The sequence below is a fragment of the Podarcis vaucheri genome, assembly GCF_965113315.1.
Source record: "Podarcis vaucheri genome assembly, chromosome: 13".
NCBI classification, from domain to species: domain Eukaryota; kingdom Metazoa; phylum Chordata; class Lepidosauria; order Squamata; family Lacertidae; genus Podarcis; species Podarcis vaucheri.
In genome coordinates this window covers 16,259,108-16,277,245 of record NC_138751.1, presented here as the reverse complement: position 1 = coordinate 16,277,245, position 18,138 = coordinate 16,259,108, and the positions used below count along the sequence as shown (strand labels likewise).

General features: G+C 47.1%; 2 protein-coding genes across 6 annotated transcripts; both read left to right on the top strand.

The window, feature by feature from the left end:
• The first annotated feature begins 2,010 nt into the window (after nucleotides 1-2,010).
• Nucleotides 2,011-8,168, top strand: LOC309515934 (uncharacterized protein). Of its 4 annotated transcripts, none has more exons than XM_082194250.1 (3): nucleotides 2,011-2,482; nucleotides 3,705-3,825; nucleotides 5,178-8,168. In XM_082194250.1, the coding sequence occupies exons 2-3, from the start codon at nucleotides 3,744-3,746 to the stop codon at nucleotides 6,212-6,214; spliced, it is 1,119 nt and encodes a 372-aa protein (XP_082050376.1). In that variant the 5' UTR covers nucleotides 2,011-2,482; nucleotides 3,705-3,743; the 3' UTR covers nucleotides 6,215-8,168. The 4 variants fall into 4 exon arrangements, with proteins under 4 accessions (XP_082050376.1, XP_082050375.1, XP_082050378.1 ...); XM_082194249.1 differs by having other exon boundaries at nucleotides 2,095-2,482; nucleotides 3,708-3,825; XM_082194252.1 differs by lacking the exon at nucleotides 2,011-2,482 and adding an exon at nucleotides 2,553-3,028 and having other exon boundaries at nucleotides 3,708-3,825.
• A 2,282-nt stretch (nucleotides 8,169-10,450) lies between these two features.
• On the top strand, nucleotides 10,451-17,986 carry LOC309517583 (uncharacterized protein). 2 transcript variants are annotated; one of them, XM_082196800.1, is made up of 2 exons: nucleotides 10,451-10,658; nucleotides 12,591-17,986. In XM_082196800.1, exons 1-2 carry the CDS (start codon nucleotides 10,550-10,552, stop codon nucleotides 13,775-13,777), a joined length of 1,296 nt encoding a protein of 431 aa, XP_082052926.1. In that variant the 5' UTR covers nucleotides 10,451-10,549; the 3' UTR covers nucleotides 13,778-17,986. The 2 variants fall into 2 exon arrangements, with proteins under 2 accessions (XP_082052926.1, XP_082052925.1); XM_082196799.1 differs by having other exon boundaries at nucleotides 12,588-17,986.
• Nucleotides 17,987-18,138: the final 152 nt, after the last annotated feature.

Below are 18,138 nucleotides of genomic sequence, written 5' to 3'. Positions count from 1 at the left end.
AACCATTGGTCTAGCTCACACTCAGTATTATCTACAATGATTCTCAGGAGCTCTCCAGGGCTTCAGACAGTCTCTCCTAGCCCTGCCTAGAGAAGCAAGCAATTGATTCTGGAACCTTCTGCATTCAAGGCAGATATTCTACTACTGAGCTATGGCCCTTGCTCTGTCTGTGTGGTTCCTCCTCAGCCCTCTTACCACACCAAGTAGCCCTAAGGATTAGGGCATGGGTAGGCAAACTAAGGCCCAGGTTCTGGATCTGGCCCAATCGCTTTCTAAATCTGGACGGTCTGGGAATCAGTGTGATTTTACATGAGTAGAATGTGTGCTTTTATTTAAAATGCATCTCTGGGTTATTTGTGGGACATAGGAATTTGTTCATTATTATTTTTTCAAAATATAGTCTGGCCCCCCTCCCCCCACAAGGTCTGAGGGACAGTAGACTGGCCCCCTGCTGAAAAAGTTTGCTGACCCCTGGATTAGTAGTACGACTCATGCAATATATTGGCGACTAATATACACACAATAATTACCAAAGTAATAATACATTATTTATCAATCTTCTGAGAAAAATACAAAACCCTGTCCAAAGCTAGAGACTTACGAACTACCCAAACTAAGATGAACCTACGATGTCTGGTTTCAATGGATTTTTCAAATACTTAACTCAGTCTTTTGTTTTCTTTATCTTTTTAAGTAAGTTTGTGAAGATACCATCAAAGGGTGAGTTCAGTGTTGTTCACAATACTGAGAGATGCTAGTGAAGTTGTAGGTGGATGTTAGTGAAGTTGTAGACAGGGTGCCGGCGTTTTGCACCTGTTTCGCCCTGGCACTCCGAGTAACCAAGAGGCCGCTGTTTGCCCCCGATGGGGCCCTTTTACTGGGACTTGCAGGTAGAACACTCCCAAGGTAGTTTTCCAGGCTTCTTCAGTAGTCTAATCTCAAAGCCTTGATACGTATATTGATATTCAGTTTCATAAAGAATACTATTTCTTGGCTTGAGCTTAAGAGACTGATTTGCTTAGCAAGGTTACCCTGTATGGATCAGAGTATAAATACACTGTTATTTCCCACACCTGTGAATAACCTTATAAATTCTTTACATCTGTTTTATCAGTATCAGTTAGCTACACTGGTTAGTGAGCTCTGATCCACAAGTATTACATTTACCTGTATGCATAGTCTATCTAAAACTATTTGGTATGTATGCCTCATTTATTATTTATTCGTTATTTAATACGCAGGTTGCTCAGTATTATTTTTGTTGTCATTCATTATATGTAATGTATTCAATTTCATCATCAGCTGACGAAGATTCATCTTGGAAACAGTTAATTCAATCTGGATATACTGTCTGGGATATCATCTATTGAAAGGCGTCGTGTTGTTCCCCGTCAGCAATTCATTTTGTTGACTACTTCTTGGTTATTGACTGATATTTTGAAGTTGATGAATTGTAAATTTTGAATGACATTCTGCTACTAATAATAACACATTTACTATATTCATTAGCCACATGTAGCAGCTGTATTTGAGCAGACATTTGTCGACAGACAGCTTTGCGGGTCATGTGGCCGGCATGACTAACCCACTTCTAGCACAACAAAACACCATGACGGAAGCCAGAGTGCACAGAAACGCCATTTGCCTTCCCACTGCAGCAGTACCTATTTATCTATTTGCACTGGTGTGCTTTCGAACTGCTAGGTTGGCTTAAACTGGGACAGAGCATCCATCGCAGGGATTCGAACCGCCAACCTTATGATCGGCACGCTCAAGAGGCTCAGTGGTTTAGACCACAGCGCCACCCACACTGTTTGACAGTGGAACAGACTCCCACAAGAGGTTGCGGGCTCTCCTTCATTGGAGCTTTATAAGCAGACGTTGGATGGCCATCTGTCACAGATGCTTGGGTTGAGATTTGTACATTTTGCACCAGGTGACCCTCAGGGTCCCTTCCAACTCTACAAATTCTATGGCTGCTACTTCCAGGTCCCTATCCAAGAAATGCAGCGAAGTGTGTGTTCTTACCCCTAACACAAACTGGGCTTAGGCCTACCCTATACAGTTCTGATCTGCTGGAAAAAACAAGTCGGCTGAATTAGAGACATTGTGGGGGTTAGGGATGCGGATGACTGTCATGGAAGAAGAGCTTAGAAACCTAGGAACCCCTTTGTTGTCCATTCCCTTCCCAGGACGGCGAGGAGGAATCTTTCTGGGCAAACGATGCGGGCTGCAACCTTCTGGAGGCGGAGGCGGCTTTGTCTCGGGGACGCGCGTGTCGCAGCCCTCGAGTGGCCTCTGTCCTTTTAACCACCGCAAATCCGACGCCTCCTCCCGGCACTGCGGCGAGCGAAGGGGAGGGCTGGGCGGCGCCCTCTCGCGCAAGGGGAACGCCTGATGCCAGGATGGGATTTCCTGGGGACGGCCTTCGACGGGGCACAGCGCCTCTTGCGCCCGCAGTCTGGGCTTTCCCGGGAGTCTGGTGAGCGATTGCGAGCCTTCCTTTGGTAGGGGGGGGGTGTTTCTCGGGGGTGGGAAGTGGGGAGGATCGGGTTGCTTTTCCGGGTTGGGTGGGGGGAGTTGCGACGGAGAAACAATAGGAAGGGGGCAGGAATCGCGCTCTGCAGTCGCCTGGAGCGCTGCAAAAAAAGGGGGGATGGGGGAGGTTGTTGCTTGATCCTCCCCCCTCCGTGGTCTTCTCAGCCTGCACTGCGATCTCTTTGGGGGCCATTGCACGGAAACGCGCCCCAGGACTTTGTTTTCCTTTCCCACGCACTCCCTCCTTTTCCAACCCCCCCCCATCTCAGTAATCCATGCATGCAGCGCTGTGGGGCTGGAAAGAGGGGCGGGCAGGGGTTTCGTGCCACCCCCTTTCTCAAACTGGGTTGGCAGCCGCTTTAGGAAGGCGAGAAGAGTCGTTGCACTGCGTCTCTAGGAACCGATCCTCCTCCTGCAGGTGGCTTTCCTTGATCCCGTCTCCGGCGATCTGTGGCTTCCCTTCTCCCTCTATAGGGGGTGGGCGTGCACTGTAAGTATCGGTTTCATATTTTGCTCACCCATCGAGCTGGTTTGTTTGGATTCCCCCCCCCCCCCACCATCTGGTCTGCTTTTTCCTTTCACAGTGACTCATTCTCTTTGAATTGCCGTCGCTGGCGGAAGCCGCAATTTTACATGGCGGGGTCAACCAGCAGTAGGGAAGTTTTGCAGCTGGCTGCGTTGTGGCTTGTGACCAGGGCAAGTAATTCAGAGGACACGCTTGCCCTAAGCGGGGTGCAGAACAAAACAAATGACTAGCCACGGACATGCGAATAGGCCTTCTGCATTCGTTCCATATTTAACTCGCTGTTACGACCTCCTGCCCTATCAACCTAGTTTATCTCAGAGGGTTCTATATTTTTATTTTATTTACTCTAGCTTTCTGATCGTTTTGGTTGCCTTTTTCCACACCTTTTCCAGCTTTACATGCACGTTGCCAACCACCCTGTGCTAGCCTAGCTTTATTTACTGCGACTAATACCTATGCAATTATCTTAATGACTGGTGTTATGTTTACTGTAACTGTAGAAAGTTCCACAGGCTATATGTTCTAAGGAACTACACATTCATGATTGATTGAGTGTGTAGCAATAATTGTTTTCCCCTACATCGAAACATATTTAGAACAGAGAGTGGACATGAAATCTTGATTCTGCATCTCTCACTAGCAGGTTTTCAGCTCAGCAAAGTGTGTTTTGGTCTTCTGGATGGCCCAGGTTGATGGAAAATATGTTCCAGAATTTCAGAGGTCTGAGGATGGGGAGATCCCAAGGGGAACAATCTTTTCAGGTGAGAAATTGGGCACAATCACACTGTATTATTTATTGATGAAAAATTATAAAGCTCATTTCCCCACTAATTCACTTCAGATTGACAGATTCACTTCATTTCTCTTAAAATAAGTTAATAGAATCATTGCCACAAGGGAATATTCACTTATTCAGATTTTTGGAACACACTTTGTATTGTAGTCCTATTACAGAAATGTTAGTCTACTATACACCTCAGGCACACACAATCATTCTTTTTGTGTTGTTTTGTTGTTGTTGTTGTTGTTACTAATTCTCATTTTTTATTATTAGATTTTACACTTGTCCTTCACCCATATATATATATATATATATATATCCCTGGTGTCAAAGGCCAAAGTAAATAAGTGCATGTTCAGCATATGACTGTATATACTGTACCCAAAAGTGAATCCCTCCTTTCATTTGGCTGAATAAATACTTGCACAGGTATGTGTGTCTGTACTTTGTGCTCCAAACCACCTCCCAAAACATATTCTGTGACCTGGATGCTCATACTCTGAAATCAATGAATTATGCAAACCATGCATAAATACTAAGTTTTACATAATTTCTTCTGTTTCTGGGGTGGAAGCTTTGCAAAAAGTTGGAATTTTAGATTGAGAAGTGAAGAAACACTGGGGGGAAATTAAATGAGGAAATGGAGATTCTTCTTAGCTCCTTTTCAAAACTATGAGCAGTAGAAACTTAGTTTTTGCTGGTTGTTGCCAAATTCAGTGCTAGACAGCAAATGCAAAGGTTTCAACTGAAGCCCATAACTTGTTTTTAATATCAGTCTTCAGCCCTGGAACATGTGTGGTATTATTAGACGACCTTTGAGTATATGTATGTTCATGTTCCATTGAATATTATGTTTACTTACATGTTATTCTTACCCTTATTCTCACTACAGTGAGGCAGGTTAAGCTGAGAGAGAGCAATTTGATCAGCCACCCAGTGAGCTTTGCAGCTGAGTGTAAATGTGACCCTTGATCTCCCCGCTCATAGTCCATCCCTCTAATAATTACGTAACAGTTGTATACAACTGGGAATAGGGATATCAGGAGTGGCTTCCGTGGTAGCAGCCCCAGCATCTCCCCTTACCACCCACCCACCTACAGTTCTTAAACAGGGCTTCTGTTCTTCTTCAGGGCGTCAATCTTACGCTCAATTTCCTGGTTTCTGCTGATTGGCTGTTTGTCACATGACAGAACCCTGAGCAGAGTGAACAACTGGTCTGACGTAGCCTGGGAATTCCTAATCTCTGGTAGCAACTTGTCCTCAATACGGGCAGGGAGCCAAGCTTTTTAAAGTACATATGGGGCTGAGATGCTTACAATATTCTCCACACAGGTGACGGGATGGTGAACGAGGAAGTGGCATTTCTTCCTAATGCGGCAGCTGCGGAAAATGCCCCCCGAACCCTTCAGAGCATCTGCCGGGTAAACCCCCCGCCGCTCCGGCGTCGCCGCAGGAGATCGAACGCGCCGGCCATGGGGGGTTACATCAATGTCCTGGGCATCTTAGAGGCCCCGCCGAGCACGCCCCGGCGTGCGCCCGAGAAGCCGTTCCACTGCACCGATTGCGGGAAGAGCTTCTCTCAGAGCTCCAACCTGATTGAGCACCAGAGGATCCACACGGGGGAGCGCCCCTTCACGTGCAGCGAGTGCGAGAAGAGCTTCAGCCGCAGCAGCACCCTGGTGGAGCACCAGCGCACCCACACCGGCGAGAAGCCTTACACGTGCCTGGAGTGCGGGCGGGGCTTCAGCCGCAGCTCCACCCTGGTGGAGCACCAGCGCACCCACACCGGCGAGACGCCCTTCCCCTGCCGGGAGTGCGGGAAGGCCTTCAGCCGCACCTCCAACCTCATGAAGCACCTGCGCACCCACTCCGGGGAGAAGCCCTACACCTGCGCCCTGTGCGGCAAGTGCTTCTCCCTCAGCTCCAACCTGCTGAAGCATGAGCGCACCCACTCCGGGGAGAAGCCCTTCCCCTGCTCCCTGTGCGGGAAGCGCTTCAAGAAGAAGACCCACCTAGTGTCCCACCACCGGGTGCACACCGGCGAGCGGCCCTACCGCTGCGAGGAGTGCGGCAAGTGCTTCTCCCAGAGCTCCATCCTGATCGAGCACCAGCGCATCCACACCGGCGAGAAGCCCTACAAGTGCGCGGACTGCGGGAAGGGCTTCTGCGTCAGCTCCAACCTCATCAAGCACCAGAGGATCCACACGGGCGAGAAGCCCTACACCTGCTCGGTCTGCGGCAAGGCCTTCCGCTACAAGCCGCAGTTCACCCGTCACCAGAAACAGGTGCACCCTGTGGAGGAGGAGCCGGTGGCCGCTCTCGCCTTGCACCCCTGGGCGGAGACGCCCCCTCTGCTGCAAAATATCTGAGAAAGCAGAGAGCAGGGCTGCCCTACGGTTTCTTTATGATAGTCGCCCCTTTCACTCGTTTCCTGTCTCTCCCTCTAGGCCCCTGTAGAGCTGTGTCCCTGGCCTCTTTGACTAGCTTTAGCTCCTTGGAACAAAAGAGCTTCTGATCAGACCGTCTACTTCATTCCTGCATTACAAGGGCTTCGACTGGATGACCCTTAAGGTCCCTCCCAGCTCTACACTTCTGTGATTCAACTCTGCACCCATCAGATCTCTTCTCCTTGCTTCCCTGATCGTGACTGGCAGAGCTCATCAAGGCCATTAATGTGCTTCGCCATAGGTTGGGCAAAGGCTGAGCATTCAAATTAAGAGTCTGAGCATGCAGTGGTTGGCGCTCCAGTGCTTTCTCCCAAGTCCGGTGTTCGCTGCCATGGTTCTCCTGCCCAGCATACATAGCCATGTTGCAGGTGTGTGAACAGTTGCACACCTCTGGAGACTAGTACTTGCCTCCAGGTCACTAGGCAAAAAAAGCATTAATCATATGGAAGAGAGCTGGTTCTTTTTCTCCTGGAACTGACAGCAGAAAGTGGTCTGGCAAGCTAATAATCTCTGTGTGCTAACCTGCCAATCTGTCCTACTAGTTGCCTAACCCCTGCTTCTATGCTCTTCTCTGTCACTCACTTCAGCCCTCTGCCTCCTTACTCTTTATTACTCCTGCAGAGTATGCAGAAGTCTGTTTCACAGCCTGGCCCTGCTTCTCGAGACTTCTAGCTCGGCTTGCTGCAAAAGTGAAACTGGCAAAGGGCTTCTATACGCTTTGCCTTCAAGCCAATCAGTTTCAGCTCCCTGTGACAGGACAAAGGAGTTCTCCTTTGTGTGTTGAAGCGCACATCATCCCGCCTTTGGAGTGAAGGGGGGAGATCTTTGGACCTCCAGGGCTGTTGCTGAACTACAACTCCCATCAGCCCCAGCAAACGTGGCCAACAGCCAGAGGTGCTGGGAAGGCCAAAGCTTCCACACACCTGCATGAGAGCAAGGGTGTGGAACCTGCTCCCCCCCCCCCCCCCGTGTTGCTGGGCCACAGCTTCCATCGTCCCCAGTCATTGGTCATGCTGGCTGAGGCTGTTGGAGTTCAACATCTGCAAGGTCCTCAACGCTTCTTTAGAGGGAGCAGGGACATTTGAGTTGGGATTTCTTAAGACTTTTCCTGGAGAGGCTCCAAGATGAATGTGACCTCCCTTTTGCTTTCTCTACCGGTCCCCCCTCTGCAGCTTGCACTAGTGTCCAGTGTGGGCACTGCGGGGAGTCGGGTCATTCCCCATCCATGATGCCAAGGACACTACCGGCAACAGTGTGCACACAGCCACATTTCAGATAGCACTTCAGATAGCACTTCAGGTGGCCCTGTGAGCTGGGTATGGAATTGCATGTTCCCAGTGACAAGCAGATTTGGGGGGGGAATGCAATATCCCCCTAACAAAAAGCACTTCCCCAAGGAGTGAGGAGTTTGGAGCCCTCACACCAAAGGAGAAACTCAACACACATTTGTTGTGCTGGTGACCATCCAGACTATCCGGACAGTCCCCAAAGCTTGACTTAAGCTTCTCTCCTTGTCAGTGGCAAGGACATTTTATTAAGAGCATTAAAAGAAGGATGTATTGCTACCTAAGGCCGTCAAGCAATTCTGAAAGAGTTTTAGTGTGAGTCTGTAGCAGCCCTGGTCTCCTTTGGGAGGAAGGGCAGTCTATAAAGAAAAAAAGAGGGAAAGATAATAAAGTTCTCAAGTACACTCATACCACAATAAATCAATTGGTTTTTAAGGTGCAACAGGCTCTTTGGTTTTATTTTTTGACTGCCTTTGAGACGGTGTTTTTATTCCATGTATCAACTGCCCTTGAGAAAATCAATTGTGAAGAAATTGTGTATATCTAAACCCCCTTCGTAGTAAGTTACCAAAATAAATGTTTTTCACCCAGTTGCTTATCTTGACCATCCTTTTGTCTAACTGTTTTGTGTAAGTGGAAGAGAGGAACATCCAAAACATGTGGAGAATCATACAATCATACAAAGCTGTCATGTGTTCTCCCTTGTAAGACCTACAGTCACTGAGGACTCTTCCATGAAGCAGCACCATTATTTATATACACCACTTGATCCAAAATAGTTTTCTAAGTGGTATGGAAGTATATTTATTTAAGGCATTTATATAACGCTTAATTTGCATTTCTAAGCAGCACACATAAAAATAAATCACACATGGTAAAACAATTAAAAGTCGTCATAAAGTTAAAGCTAATGACTACCTTAAAATATAGAGTCTAACAACCAATTATGCAAGCATTAAAATAAAAACATAGTTTAATGTTTAATATAGTAATGCTGTTAAAATAACACAGCAATTAAAACAGGTGACTCAAGTGTTCAATGGGATTGCTGTGTAAATGGCAGTGCCATCTTGAAAAGCAGGACATTTTTTAAAATTTAACACATTTATATCCCACCTTTCTCCCAAGTCAGGATTTAAGGTGACTTGCAACATGTAAAAACATACAGATCAAAATAAAGAAACTAGTGCAAAACAATAATTAAAATGCATCAGGACGCATTCTGATTATTTGGTTCATTAAATTTGTATACTGCCCTTCATCCAAAGACTGGCTTGACAGGTGATGTTCACGCACCTGCTGGCAAGCTCAAGAGACAAGGCCTTTTGGTGGTGGTCGACAGCTGTGGAACTTGCTTTCAAATGACTTGTTCAGGCACTTAAGCAAAACGGAAAGACCTTTTTCTTCACCCCTACCTTCAATGAAGGCTTTGAATGGCTTAACCAGAGCAGCTTCCCTTAGCAGCATATTCCTTTCAGAAGTGCCTACATTACTATTGTTGATGTGCATCACTTTGGGAGGGCACAGCTAAACATTTTTTTAAAGCTAAACTATACAGCTTATAAAAATATTTTTAATTAGACAAACAAACCAAATATAGATGGCGCCTCTTGCGTTTCAGCAGGAATTGCACCAGCAAAAAAAAAAAAAGCCCTCTGCTTCACAAGAAGCTGGTACTATTATTATTTATTTATTTATTTATTCATTAAATTTATATATTGCCCTTCAGAGATCACAGTGGCACAACTTTTACTTACTTATTTAGTACACTGCCCCTTCATCCGAATATCATATATCTGTGCTACAGTGGTGCCTTGCAAGACGAAAATAATGGTTTTTTCGTCTTGCGAAGCAACCCTATTAGCGGATTAGCGCTATTAGCTAATTAGCGGCTATTAAAGGCTTAGCGGCTAAAAGGCTATTAGTGGCTTAGCGGCTTAGAAAAAGGGGGAGCGGGAAAAAATCAGAACACTCGCAAGACGTTTTCGTCTTGCAAAGCAAGCCCATAGGGAAATTTGTCTTGCGAAGCAGCTCAAAAACGGAAAACCCTTTCGTCTAGCGGGTTTTCCGTCTTGCGAGGCATTCGTCTTGCGGGGCACCACTGTATTTTCTCTGACACGGATTAGAGGGGGCGCTTACAGATAAAATAGGACTAGCTAAAAACGGGGGTGGGCGGGGAAGGAACAATAACTACAAAACAGTTAAACGCTAATAAAACTGAAAGTAGGTAGACTGATAGATTAAAACGTACAGATAATTTTTCAGATTTTATTAATTTTCAATTACAGTCCAATAATAGCCTCATTATAACAATGCCAAATTACAATACAGTTGCTAATACCAATCATTCAAATACCAAATTAAATAATTTAGGTCTCTCCCCCCCCCCCGCTAGAATTGACGGTTTGGTGGTTTTCTTTATTTCTGCGTTCCAAAATTCCTGGTTTCAATGACATTCCGGTCAAAATAATAAAATACTTGTGCAACAACTGCAATATTAATATATTGTATTCGTGTTGGCACTTTAAATGATTTATCGTACAGACAACTGTACCATGGGGGCGGGGAAGCTTCCCCAACCCCAACCTAGTGGATTTCCCTTTTTCAATACGAAAGAGGAGGATCTGTTCATTCTCTTAGCTACGTGGATATAGCAAACAACGTATTCCTTTGTTTCCTTCGGCCGCCTAAAACAAGGGACCCCTTTCTAGGATCTGCGCCCCCCAGAAAAGCAAGTTCGGGGCTCAGGAGGCTCTAGGCCTCGCGCGTTCCCTCCGGTATCCCGGCAACCGCCTCCAGGATCCCCCCTCCCTCCTCTCTGGTCCAGGTTCCCCCTGCGTCACGTGGACGCCAGTGAGGATGTGACGTCATCTCTGGGCTCCCTCCTCCTCCTCCGCTGGCGTTACCGACTCGCCAGCCTGCAGGTTGTGGCAACTGCTGCCCGCGGGTGGTGGTTTTTTTTTTTTTTGCAATGGACCTGGCTTCTGTCTGCAGTGGGGAGTTCGTGAGAAAAGCATCCCCGAAGATGGAAGGGGAGAGCTCGCAAGGTGCGGAAGGGAGGGAAGAATCCCCCGACCAAGGTAAGTAAGGGAGAGCAAATCTCTGTTAGGGAGCAGCGTTGGAAAAAGAAAAGGGGTGCGGTGGGGTGCAGCCAGAAGCTCAATGTTAGGTTGCAATTAAAAACAAAACAAAACCCCACGAGTGAAGGGTTCGCGATCGCGTTCTGCCCCACCGAACAAACAATAAAAAGGAGCAAGCAAGCAAGAATGCCTTTTTTCGTTAAAAGCAGCTAGTGTCAAAATTCTGGAAACACGAGCCGCCTGAGTTTCACAGCTATAGGTGTTCAGGGCAGAAACATTATGAACGTGCATGAATGCATAGATTTTAGGGGGTATCTTACATGCCCAGGTTAATGGAGATGCATGGGATAAAAAGAATATTCAACTTAATCCTTTTTGTGTGAGCAGATATACTGATAAGTTAGGCAGCTTTAGAGATGCACTGGACTCCCCCCCCCAAAAAAAAGACACCGTTTTCTGCACTTTGAAAACTTGACGCATTATCACAATGTATGGTGTGGTAAATAGGATTGAAAATCATTATACCTGTATTTTTTGAGATCAACAAAGCACCCATTCTGGAACTTAGATCAAAAAATTTCCTGGAAATCTGGAATGAGATACGGGTTTGTTTTGGTGTGCAGCCGGAAACCTGATAATTTGAAGTTGGAAAAATGGGTGAGTGGGAGGCCAGTACACTGGTGCCTCGCAAGACGAAATTAATCCGTTCCGCGAGTCTCTTCGTCTAGCGGTTTTTTCATCTTGCGAAGCAACCCTATTAGCGGATTAGCGCTATTAGCGGATTAGTGGCTATTAAAGGCTTAGCGGCTTAGTGGCTAAAAGGCTATTAGCGTCTTAGAAAAAGGGGGGGAGCGAAAAAAATCGCAAGACTCGCAAGACTTTTTCGTTTTGCGAAGCAAGCCCATAGGGAAATTCGTTTTGCGAAGCACATCGAAAAACAGAAAACCCTTTCGTCTAGCGGGTTTTTCGTCTTGCGAGGCATTCGTCTTGCGGGGCACCACTGTATGTGTTAAAGCACTTAAATGACAGGGATGGTATGGGGATCTGACAGGGAATTTGTGTGGTTGGAAAATACTGCTTTTAAAACACCCTGGAATGGGAACAATACGTTGGTGGGGAAACCTTGGTTATATTCTGTGGAGCTGGGTATTCTAGAACAATAAAACATTTTAAAGGGGTGTTTTAAAAATAGGATGCTTGGCAACTATCACACCCTTTGTCATTTTCATTCCCATTCCCATTGAGGGATTCAAAGTTCCTACAGCCTTACTACCGTTTTGGAGACGCAGTTAACTACTTTGGCAAGACAAGCAGTGTGTTCCCCACTCTTTATCAGAGGGTGCTCTGTCCTGCCTGCCTGTTTCAGGCTTGTGGAGGTTTTTCTTTCCTATCCCCTTGAAACTTTCCCTTGCTTTGCTATGTACTGTATTATTAAAAGTTTCTCAAGATTGAGACTGGCATTTAATTTAGTGATCTGATCCAGGTTCATACTTTAGCAACCCAGGCAATCAGGGGGTGGGGGTAAAGTATGATTAATAATAATAATAATAATAATAATAATAATAATAATAATAATTTATTATTTATACCCCACCCATCTGGCTGGGTTTCCCCAGCCACTCTGGGTGGCTTCCAAAATAATATTAAAATACTGTGATACATCAAACATTAAAAGCTTCCCTAAACATAGACATATGGATAAAGAACATAGACATATGGCCCTGAATGTTCTCTCATCCTAGGAAAAACTCCCTGAGCACTGTAAGCTGGCATGTCAGTGGCTGAATCTCAGCACCCGAAGATAGCTTTCCATAGTAATGTGTCAGTGGCTTCTTTGTTCTCAAAAGGGATATTGCAGTGAATATTCTTCACTACCTAGCTAGTCAGTTTCCTTCACAGGTTCTACTTCTTCTGCTTTGTTCCTCTCAGCAGATGCTGGATTTGAAAGCCAGATGGAGGCAGAAGATCTCAGAATAGAAGTCCCTGAAGGAAGAGGAGAGGTGCAGGCACTGGAAATGACTTTGAGCACTGAGCAGAGAGGAGAAGCACCAAAGAGCAGCAGAGGTGCTGGAAGACACCTGATGGACCGAGATGGTGAGGACACAACAGAGGGCGAGCCACATCCTCCAAACAATTCCCAGAGTCCCAGTGACTGCGACAGTCAGCCAAAGGTAGAGGAGCAGAGATGGAGGAGCCAGGTGAGAAAGCGCCGGGCAAAGGAGACTTCCTATGATCCTCCAGGTTTTATCAACCTTTTGGGTATCCTGGAACCTCCTCCTCCCCCTGCCCCCCGCAAGCCGGTGGTGAAGCCCTACCACTGCACTGAGTGCGGGAAGAGCTTCTCGCAGAGCTCTGTGCTCATCGAACACCAGAGAATCCATACCGGGGAGCGCCCCTTTGTGTGCAACGTGTGCGGGAAACGCTTCTCCCAAAGCTCCACCCTGATGGGGCACCAGAGGATCCACACCGGCGAGAAGCCCTTTGCTTGCCCCGAGTGTGGGCGGGGCTTCAGCCGGAGCTCCGCCCTGACGGAACACCAGCGCACCCACACCGGCGAGACGCCCTTCCCCTGCCGGGAGTGCGGGAAGGCCTTCAGCCGCACCTCCAACCTGGTGAAGCACCTGCGCACCCACTCCGGGGAGAAGCCCTACACCTGCACCCTCTGCGGGAAGCGCTTCTCCCTGAGCTCCAACCTGCTGAAGCACGAGCGCACCCACTCCGGGGAGAAGCCCTTCCCCTGCCCGCTCTGCGGCAAGTGCTTCAAGAAGAAGACCCACCTGGTTTCCCACAATCGGGTGCACACCGGGGAGCGGCCCTACCGCTGCGAAGAGTGCGGCAAGTGCTTCTCCCAGAGCTCCTCCCTCATCGAGCACCAGCGCATCCACACCGGGGAGAAACCCTACAAGTGTGCCCAGTGCGGCCGAGGGTTCTACGTCAACTCCAAGCTGGTCAAGCACCAGAGGATCCACACGGGCGAGAAACCCTACGCCTGCTCGGCTTGCGGGAAGACCTTCCGGTACAAGCAGCAGTTCCCGCGCCACGTGGCCCACGTCCACCCTGGGGAGGAACAGGTGTCTGTGCTCACCTTGGGCCCCAGTGTTAACGTGCTGCTCTCATAGAGCTGGAACAGTCCGCTGCCCTTTGGGGCTTCAGGTCCTCTGGCTTCCAATGAAAGGCATCCTTCAGTGCCGGATTTGGTAACTCTGTAGCCTGTCTGGTTTAGCCTCTCATTGCTAAGGTGTGAAGCGGTTCCTGGGACCTCCAAGGGTCATTCTAGTGGCATAAAGACAGTCAGTGGCTCACAAGACTCGTTCCATCCTCCTGTAGAGGAGCTGTTTCCTGAAATGACGAGAGTTAGCAATCATGGCTTGTCATTGGGAAAGGGGCTGGGGAAATCAAGGCCGCTTTGCTTCAGGGGGGTCCCAGACTAGTGTAAATATGCAGTAGCACCAAGGACAGCGGCAACCTGAGATCTTGTTTCAGAGGGAAATGTTGACCACTGCAGTGATTCCGTTACTGCCCATGCATTGTTTTATGAGGGGTATGGAACTCAAAACGGTTCACTACTGATAACTGTGCCTTTCCGTTCCATGAGGGTATTCCTGGTATCCTCCAGCAGCTCCCTTGCGGCATTTGTCCTTTCCGTCTTGTTTTGAGGACAGGCAAACGGATTTCGCGAGGGCCTCTTTTTCTCCTTTTCCTTCTTAGTTTGCAGTATTGCCGAATAAGTTAGGCAAGTGTGTATTTCCTAGGCCTTGTTTCATTTCTTAAGGAAAGGCAAAATCATAGTGTGCAGTTCTTTACCATATTATCTAAGAGACAGCCAGTTAATCTTTTGAGGATGTTTTTTCCATCAGTGTTGTGAAGGTCATTCTGAGAATGCATTTCTGTTATCAAATGGAGGAGAACAACAAACAAGCTCTGAGGTAAAAAAATTCTACTGGTTTTAATGGGGATGGGGCCCCCCTGTTTGGTATTCAAGACAATCCCTACAGAGCCAGCATGTGAAATACTGTGGGTATCCATCTTGGTTGAGAGAAAATGCATTTTGACTGTTGTTGGGTCTTTAGGATAACCATGGTAGCCTCAAATGTTGTCCAGTTCTCACTGCAGAGTCCAACTGAGTAAGCCATTCTTCTAGATCAACAACACAAACAACGTAACAGGCTGCATGTAACTATATAAGAATAATGGCACATGTAGAAAATAAGCTCAGGGGTTGCATAACTAGTTAGCATGCCAGAAAGCTCAACGGAAAGGATTGAGAGATTGATAGCTCTTTCTCGATTCTGTGGGTGGTGGTGCATGGCCGTTCTTAGTCGGTGGAGAGATTTGTCTGGTTAATTCCAATAACGAACGAGACTCTGGCATGCTAACTAGTTATTTGACCCCGAGCTTATTTTCTGCATGTCTGATACCTGCATACAAGGAACGCTAGATTCTTAAAAGCATCTTCACATGGAACACTACAAGATTGATATAATAATTCCACACCGTGGATATTGCTAATGTAAGAACGGAATACTGTAGATTGTATTTCCTGTCTATCTGCTGGACTTTAATTTCTCATAATACGTTTCGTATATGATAAGTTGGTCTATAGAACCATATATTTTGATATATGTTGAATCGCATTTGAAAAAGAATTTATATAGTTACATACAGCCTGTTTGTGTTGTTATCAGTTTTGTATTTACATGACAAAGGGTTTGGTAGTGTTTTGATTCTTCTAGATCAGGCTGGGGGACCTTTTTCCAGTCCCAGGGCCTCGTTCCCTCATGGACAACCTTTGGGCTGCAGCATGGAAGGGAGGGTTGCAACAGCTGTGATTACATTCCAACCAAGCAAAAGTCACCAAGAAATGGTACACGCACAAACTTACTTCTCAGTCCAGGCAAGTAAGAGACATTATAACAGTTAAAGAGCACATTCCAGTCTGACCAACATGGTCTGGGGAGTCTCAAGGGTCAAACAGAGATAACTAGAGGGCCAAATTTAGGGTCAAAAAAACAGCAAAGTGTGGTTCCTTTGTCCTCCTGGCAGACACAAAACTGCTAGACAGTTACCTTGGAGGGGGGAAACTGGGTATGATCCTGCCTAAGCCAAACACATCAAGTTCCACCTATTTCAACAGAGAGCAGTTCATTGTTTCTCCCGCTATACTCACAGACTTTTAAGTTGTTAAATTTGGCTGGATTGTGAGAATTAGGAACATAGGAAGCAGCCTTATACCGAGTCAGAACATTGGCCCCTCTAGCTCAGTTTTGCCTCCACTGACTGGCAGTAGTTCTCTAGGTCAGTGGTTTTCAACCAGTGTGTCATGGCACCCTGGGATTCCTTGAATGATGGTCAGGTGTGTTGTGGGCAACACTGGCCTCTGTCCCTCTTCCCTCTCTCTCTCTGATGCCCCCTCGCGTCTCTGCCTTGTACAGCTATTCGTTGCAGCAACCCTGGATACAAGCACCCTAGGCGAATGGTGCCTTTGGAGCTGGCCAGAGGGTGCTTCCAAAGCCCCTGTGGGGCAGTGTGAGGAGGCATCTCTCTTTGGGACCAGCAGCTCAGAGACCAGGGGCAGCAGCTGTGGCTGCCTAGATGATTCCCAAGGAGAGGAGAGAGGAAGCTGAGGGAACACACCACAAGGGAGGGTGCTCGAAAAGGGGTGAGAGGCCGCCCGCTCTGAAGACAAGGGGTGACATAACTGGGCTCCTGAGCCCCACAGGGGTGCTGCAGAAAGACTGTAGTTGGTCAAGGGAGCCATGGACCCAAAAAGATTGAAAACTTCTGCTCTAGGTTTTCAGAGATGCCCGGGAATGAACCTGGGGCCTCCTTTATGCAAAACGAAGCTCTACTGAACTAAAGCTCTTCCTCCCTTTTATTAGTTTCTTCCCCTTCTCCAAAAAGACTCATTTGAGCAAGAAGTCATTTAATTGAGGAGTTTGTCCTTTCCAGCAGAGAATTTCCTTGAATCACAAAGATCTTCACAAGGTCAGAATTTCATGAGGACTAGGATGGAAAAGCAAAGCTGTTCTACAGTTGAATGAATAGCAGGCATGCAAACCCTAAGCCACTTACCTGGAGGTCAGTTCCACTGGATTCCAGCAGGCAAAGCAGCTGTGGTGAAACCACCACAGGGTGAGTATTAAATGCTCAGACGTACCTCAGACAGCCAGTGAAAGCAGACTTCACTGTGTTGGGTAAGACATTTGAAAGATGGAGTGAGCTAAGTGAGTAGCAAACAATCATGGCCATCTGCAGGGAGGGCAAGGGCAGTAGCCGTTCCCCCAGATGAGATGTACTCTCCAAATTCCCAGCTTGCATTAAAAAAACAGAAGCACTTGAGGAACCCAAGACTTGAGGAACGTCAACACTAGGCATGGTCTTCGGTGGTGAGTTGTGGTTTTGTTTTTGAGAAAGTAGATTGCCCCTGCCTTTCAGTGTTTTTAGCCAATGAATGAGGTCATAGTCGTGATAGACATTTGGGAAAGCAGATCTGACCAGTTAGACATAAAGGAGGCTAGAGTGAAACACCCATTGTCGAGGCCAGCCTTTCTTAAATAGTGTTCAGCAAAACCCTGAGGTTTCAACAAAGCACTCTAAGAAAAATGTTGTAATGATGGGCCTGCATCCCCGCTGCAGCCATAGAGATTAAGTGCACTGCTGAAGCAACAGTCTTGGGAACTACTGTTATTTTTATTATGGTTGTTATTTATTAAATTTGTATACCACCCTATACCCGCAGGTCTCAGGGCAGTTCCCTTCCCTTTCTTTCATTCCCTCGCAATTTCCAGGGGTTACATTTCAGTGGCGCCCAGCAGCACAGGCAGGGCTGCAGGGCTTTCCTGCCTTCCTAATGCCATGCAGCAGAGCCAGTCTGCCACTCCTCACTGCCTTGCCTCCTTCTAGCTAACCAGGATTAACCAGAATTGGGAAAATGTCCAGGAAAATCCAGACATAACAACAGTGTCGTTTTTGCCGATTTCCCTTAAAAACAGCTCAATAACGTCTTTTTTGCGATTTTGCCCAAAAAGCTCAACAACTGTGCCAAAAAAGCTCAGCTTTTGTGTCTGGATTTTCACTTTTGGAAATATGGCAACTTTAGGTAAGCATCAAACTATCCTTCCAGCACTGACCCTCCAGCGGTATAGCTTGGGGGGGAGGCATGGCTCTGGGCGCAAAATTATGAGAGGACACAAGAAGGCACCCCCAGGACAGCTGAATTCCACTGCTTCATGTAATTTATTCTGTAGTCAATTTTGAGGGATTGACTCTGCTCATCTCCTTATTTTTCTGTGCAAATCCAAATTGGTTCAGCAGATTTGTGAGTAAATGTTATACCGTATTTTTCGCCCCATAAGACGCTCCGTCCCATAGGACGCACCTAGTTTTTTGGGGGGGAAATAAAGGGGGGGAAATTCCCTTTATTTCCCCCCCAAAAGCAGGGGCCGGCAGGCTGCTATCTGCAGCGTGGGGAGCCTTGCCT

Excerpts from the sequence above, each read along its gene's own strand:
- LOC309515934 (XM_082194250.1), top strand. The coding sequence starts at position 3,744 with ATGGCCCAGGTTGATGGAAAATATGTTCCAGAATTTCAGAGGTCTGAG. Across the intron at positions 3,826-5,177 it reads AAGGGGAACAATCTTTTCAG|GTGACGGGATGGTGAACGAG; the intron begins GTGAGAAATTGG and ends TTCTCCACACAG.
- LOC309517583 (XM_082196799.1), top strand. The coding sequence starts at position 10,550 with ATGGACCTGGCTTCTGTCTGCAGTGGGGAGTTCGTGAGAAAAGCATCC. Across the intron at positions 10,659-12,587 it reads GGAAGAATCCCCCGACCAAG|CAGATGCTGGATTTGAAAGC; the intron begins GTAAGTAAGGGA and ends TGTTCCTCTCAG.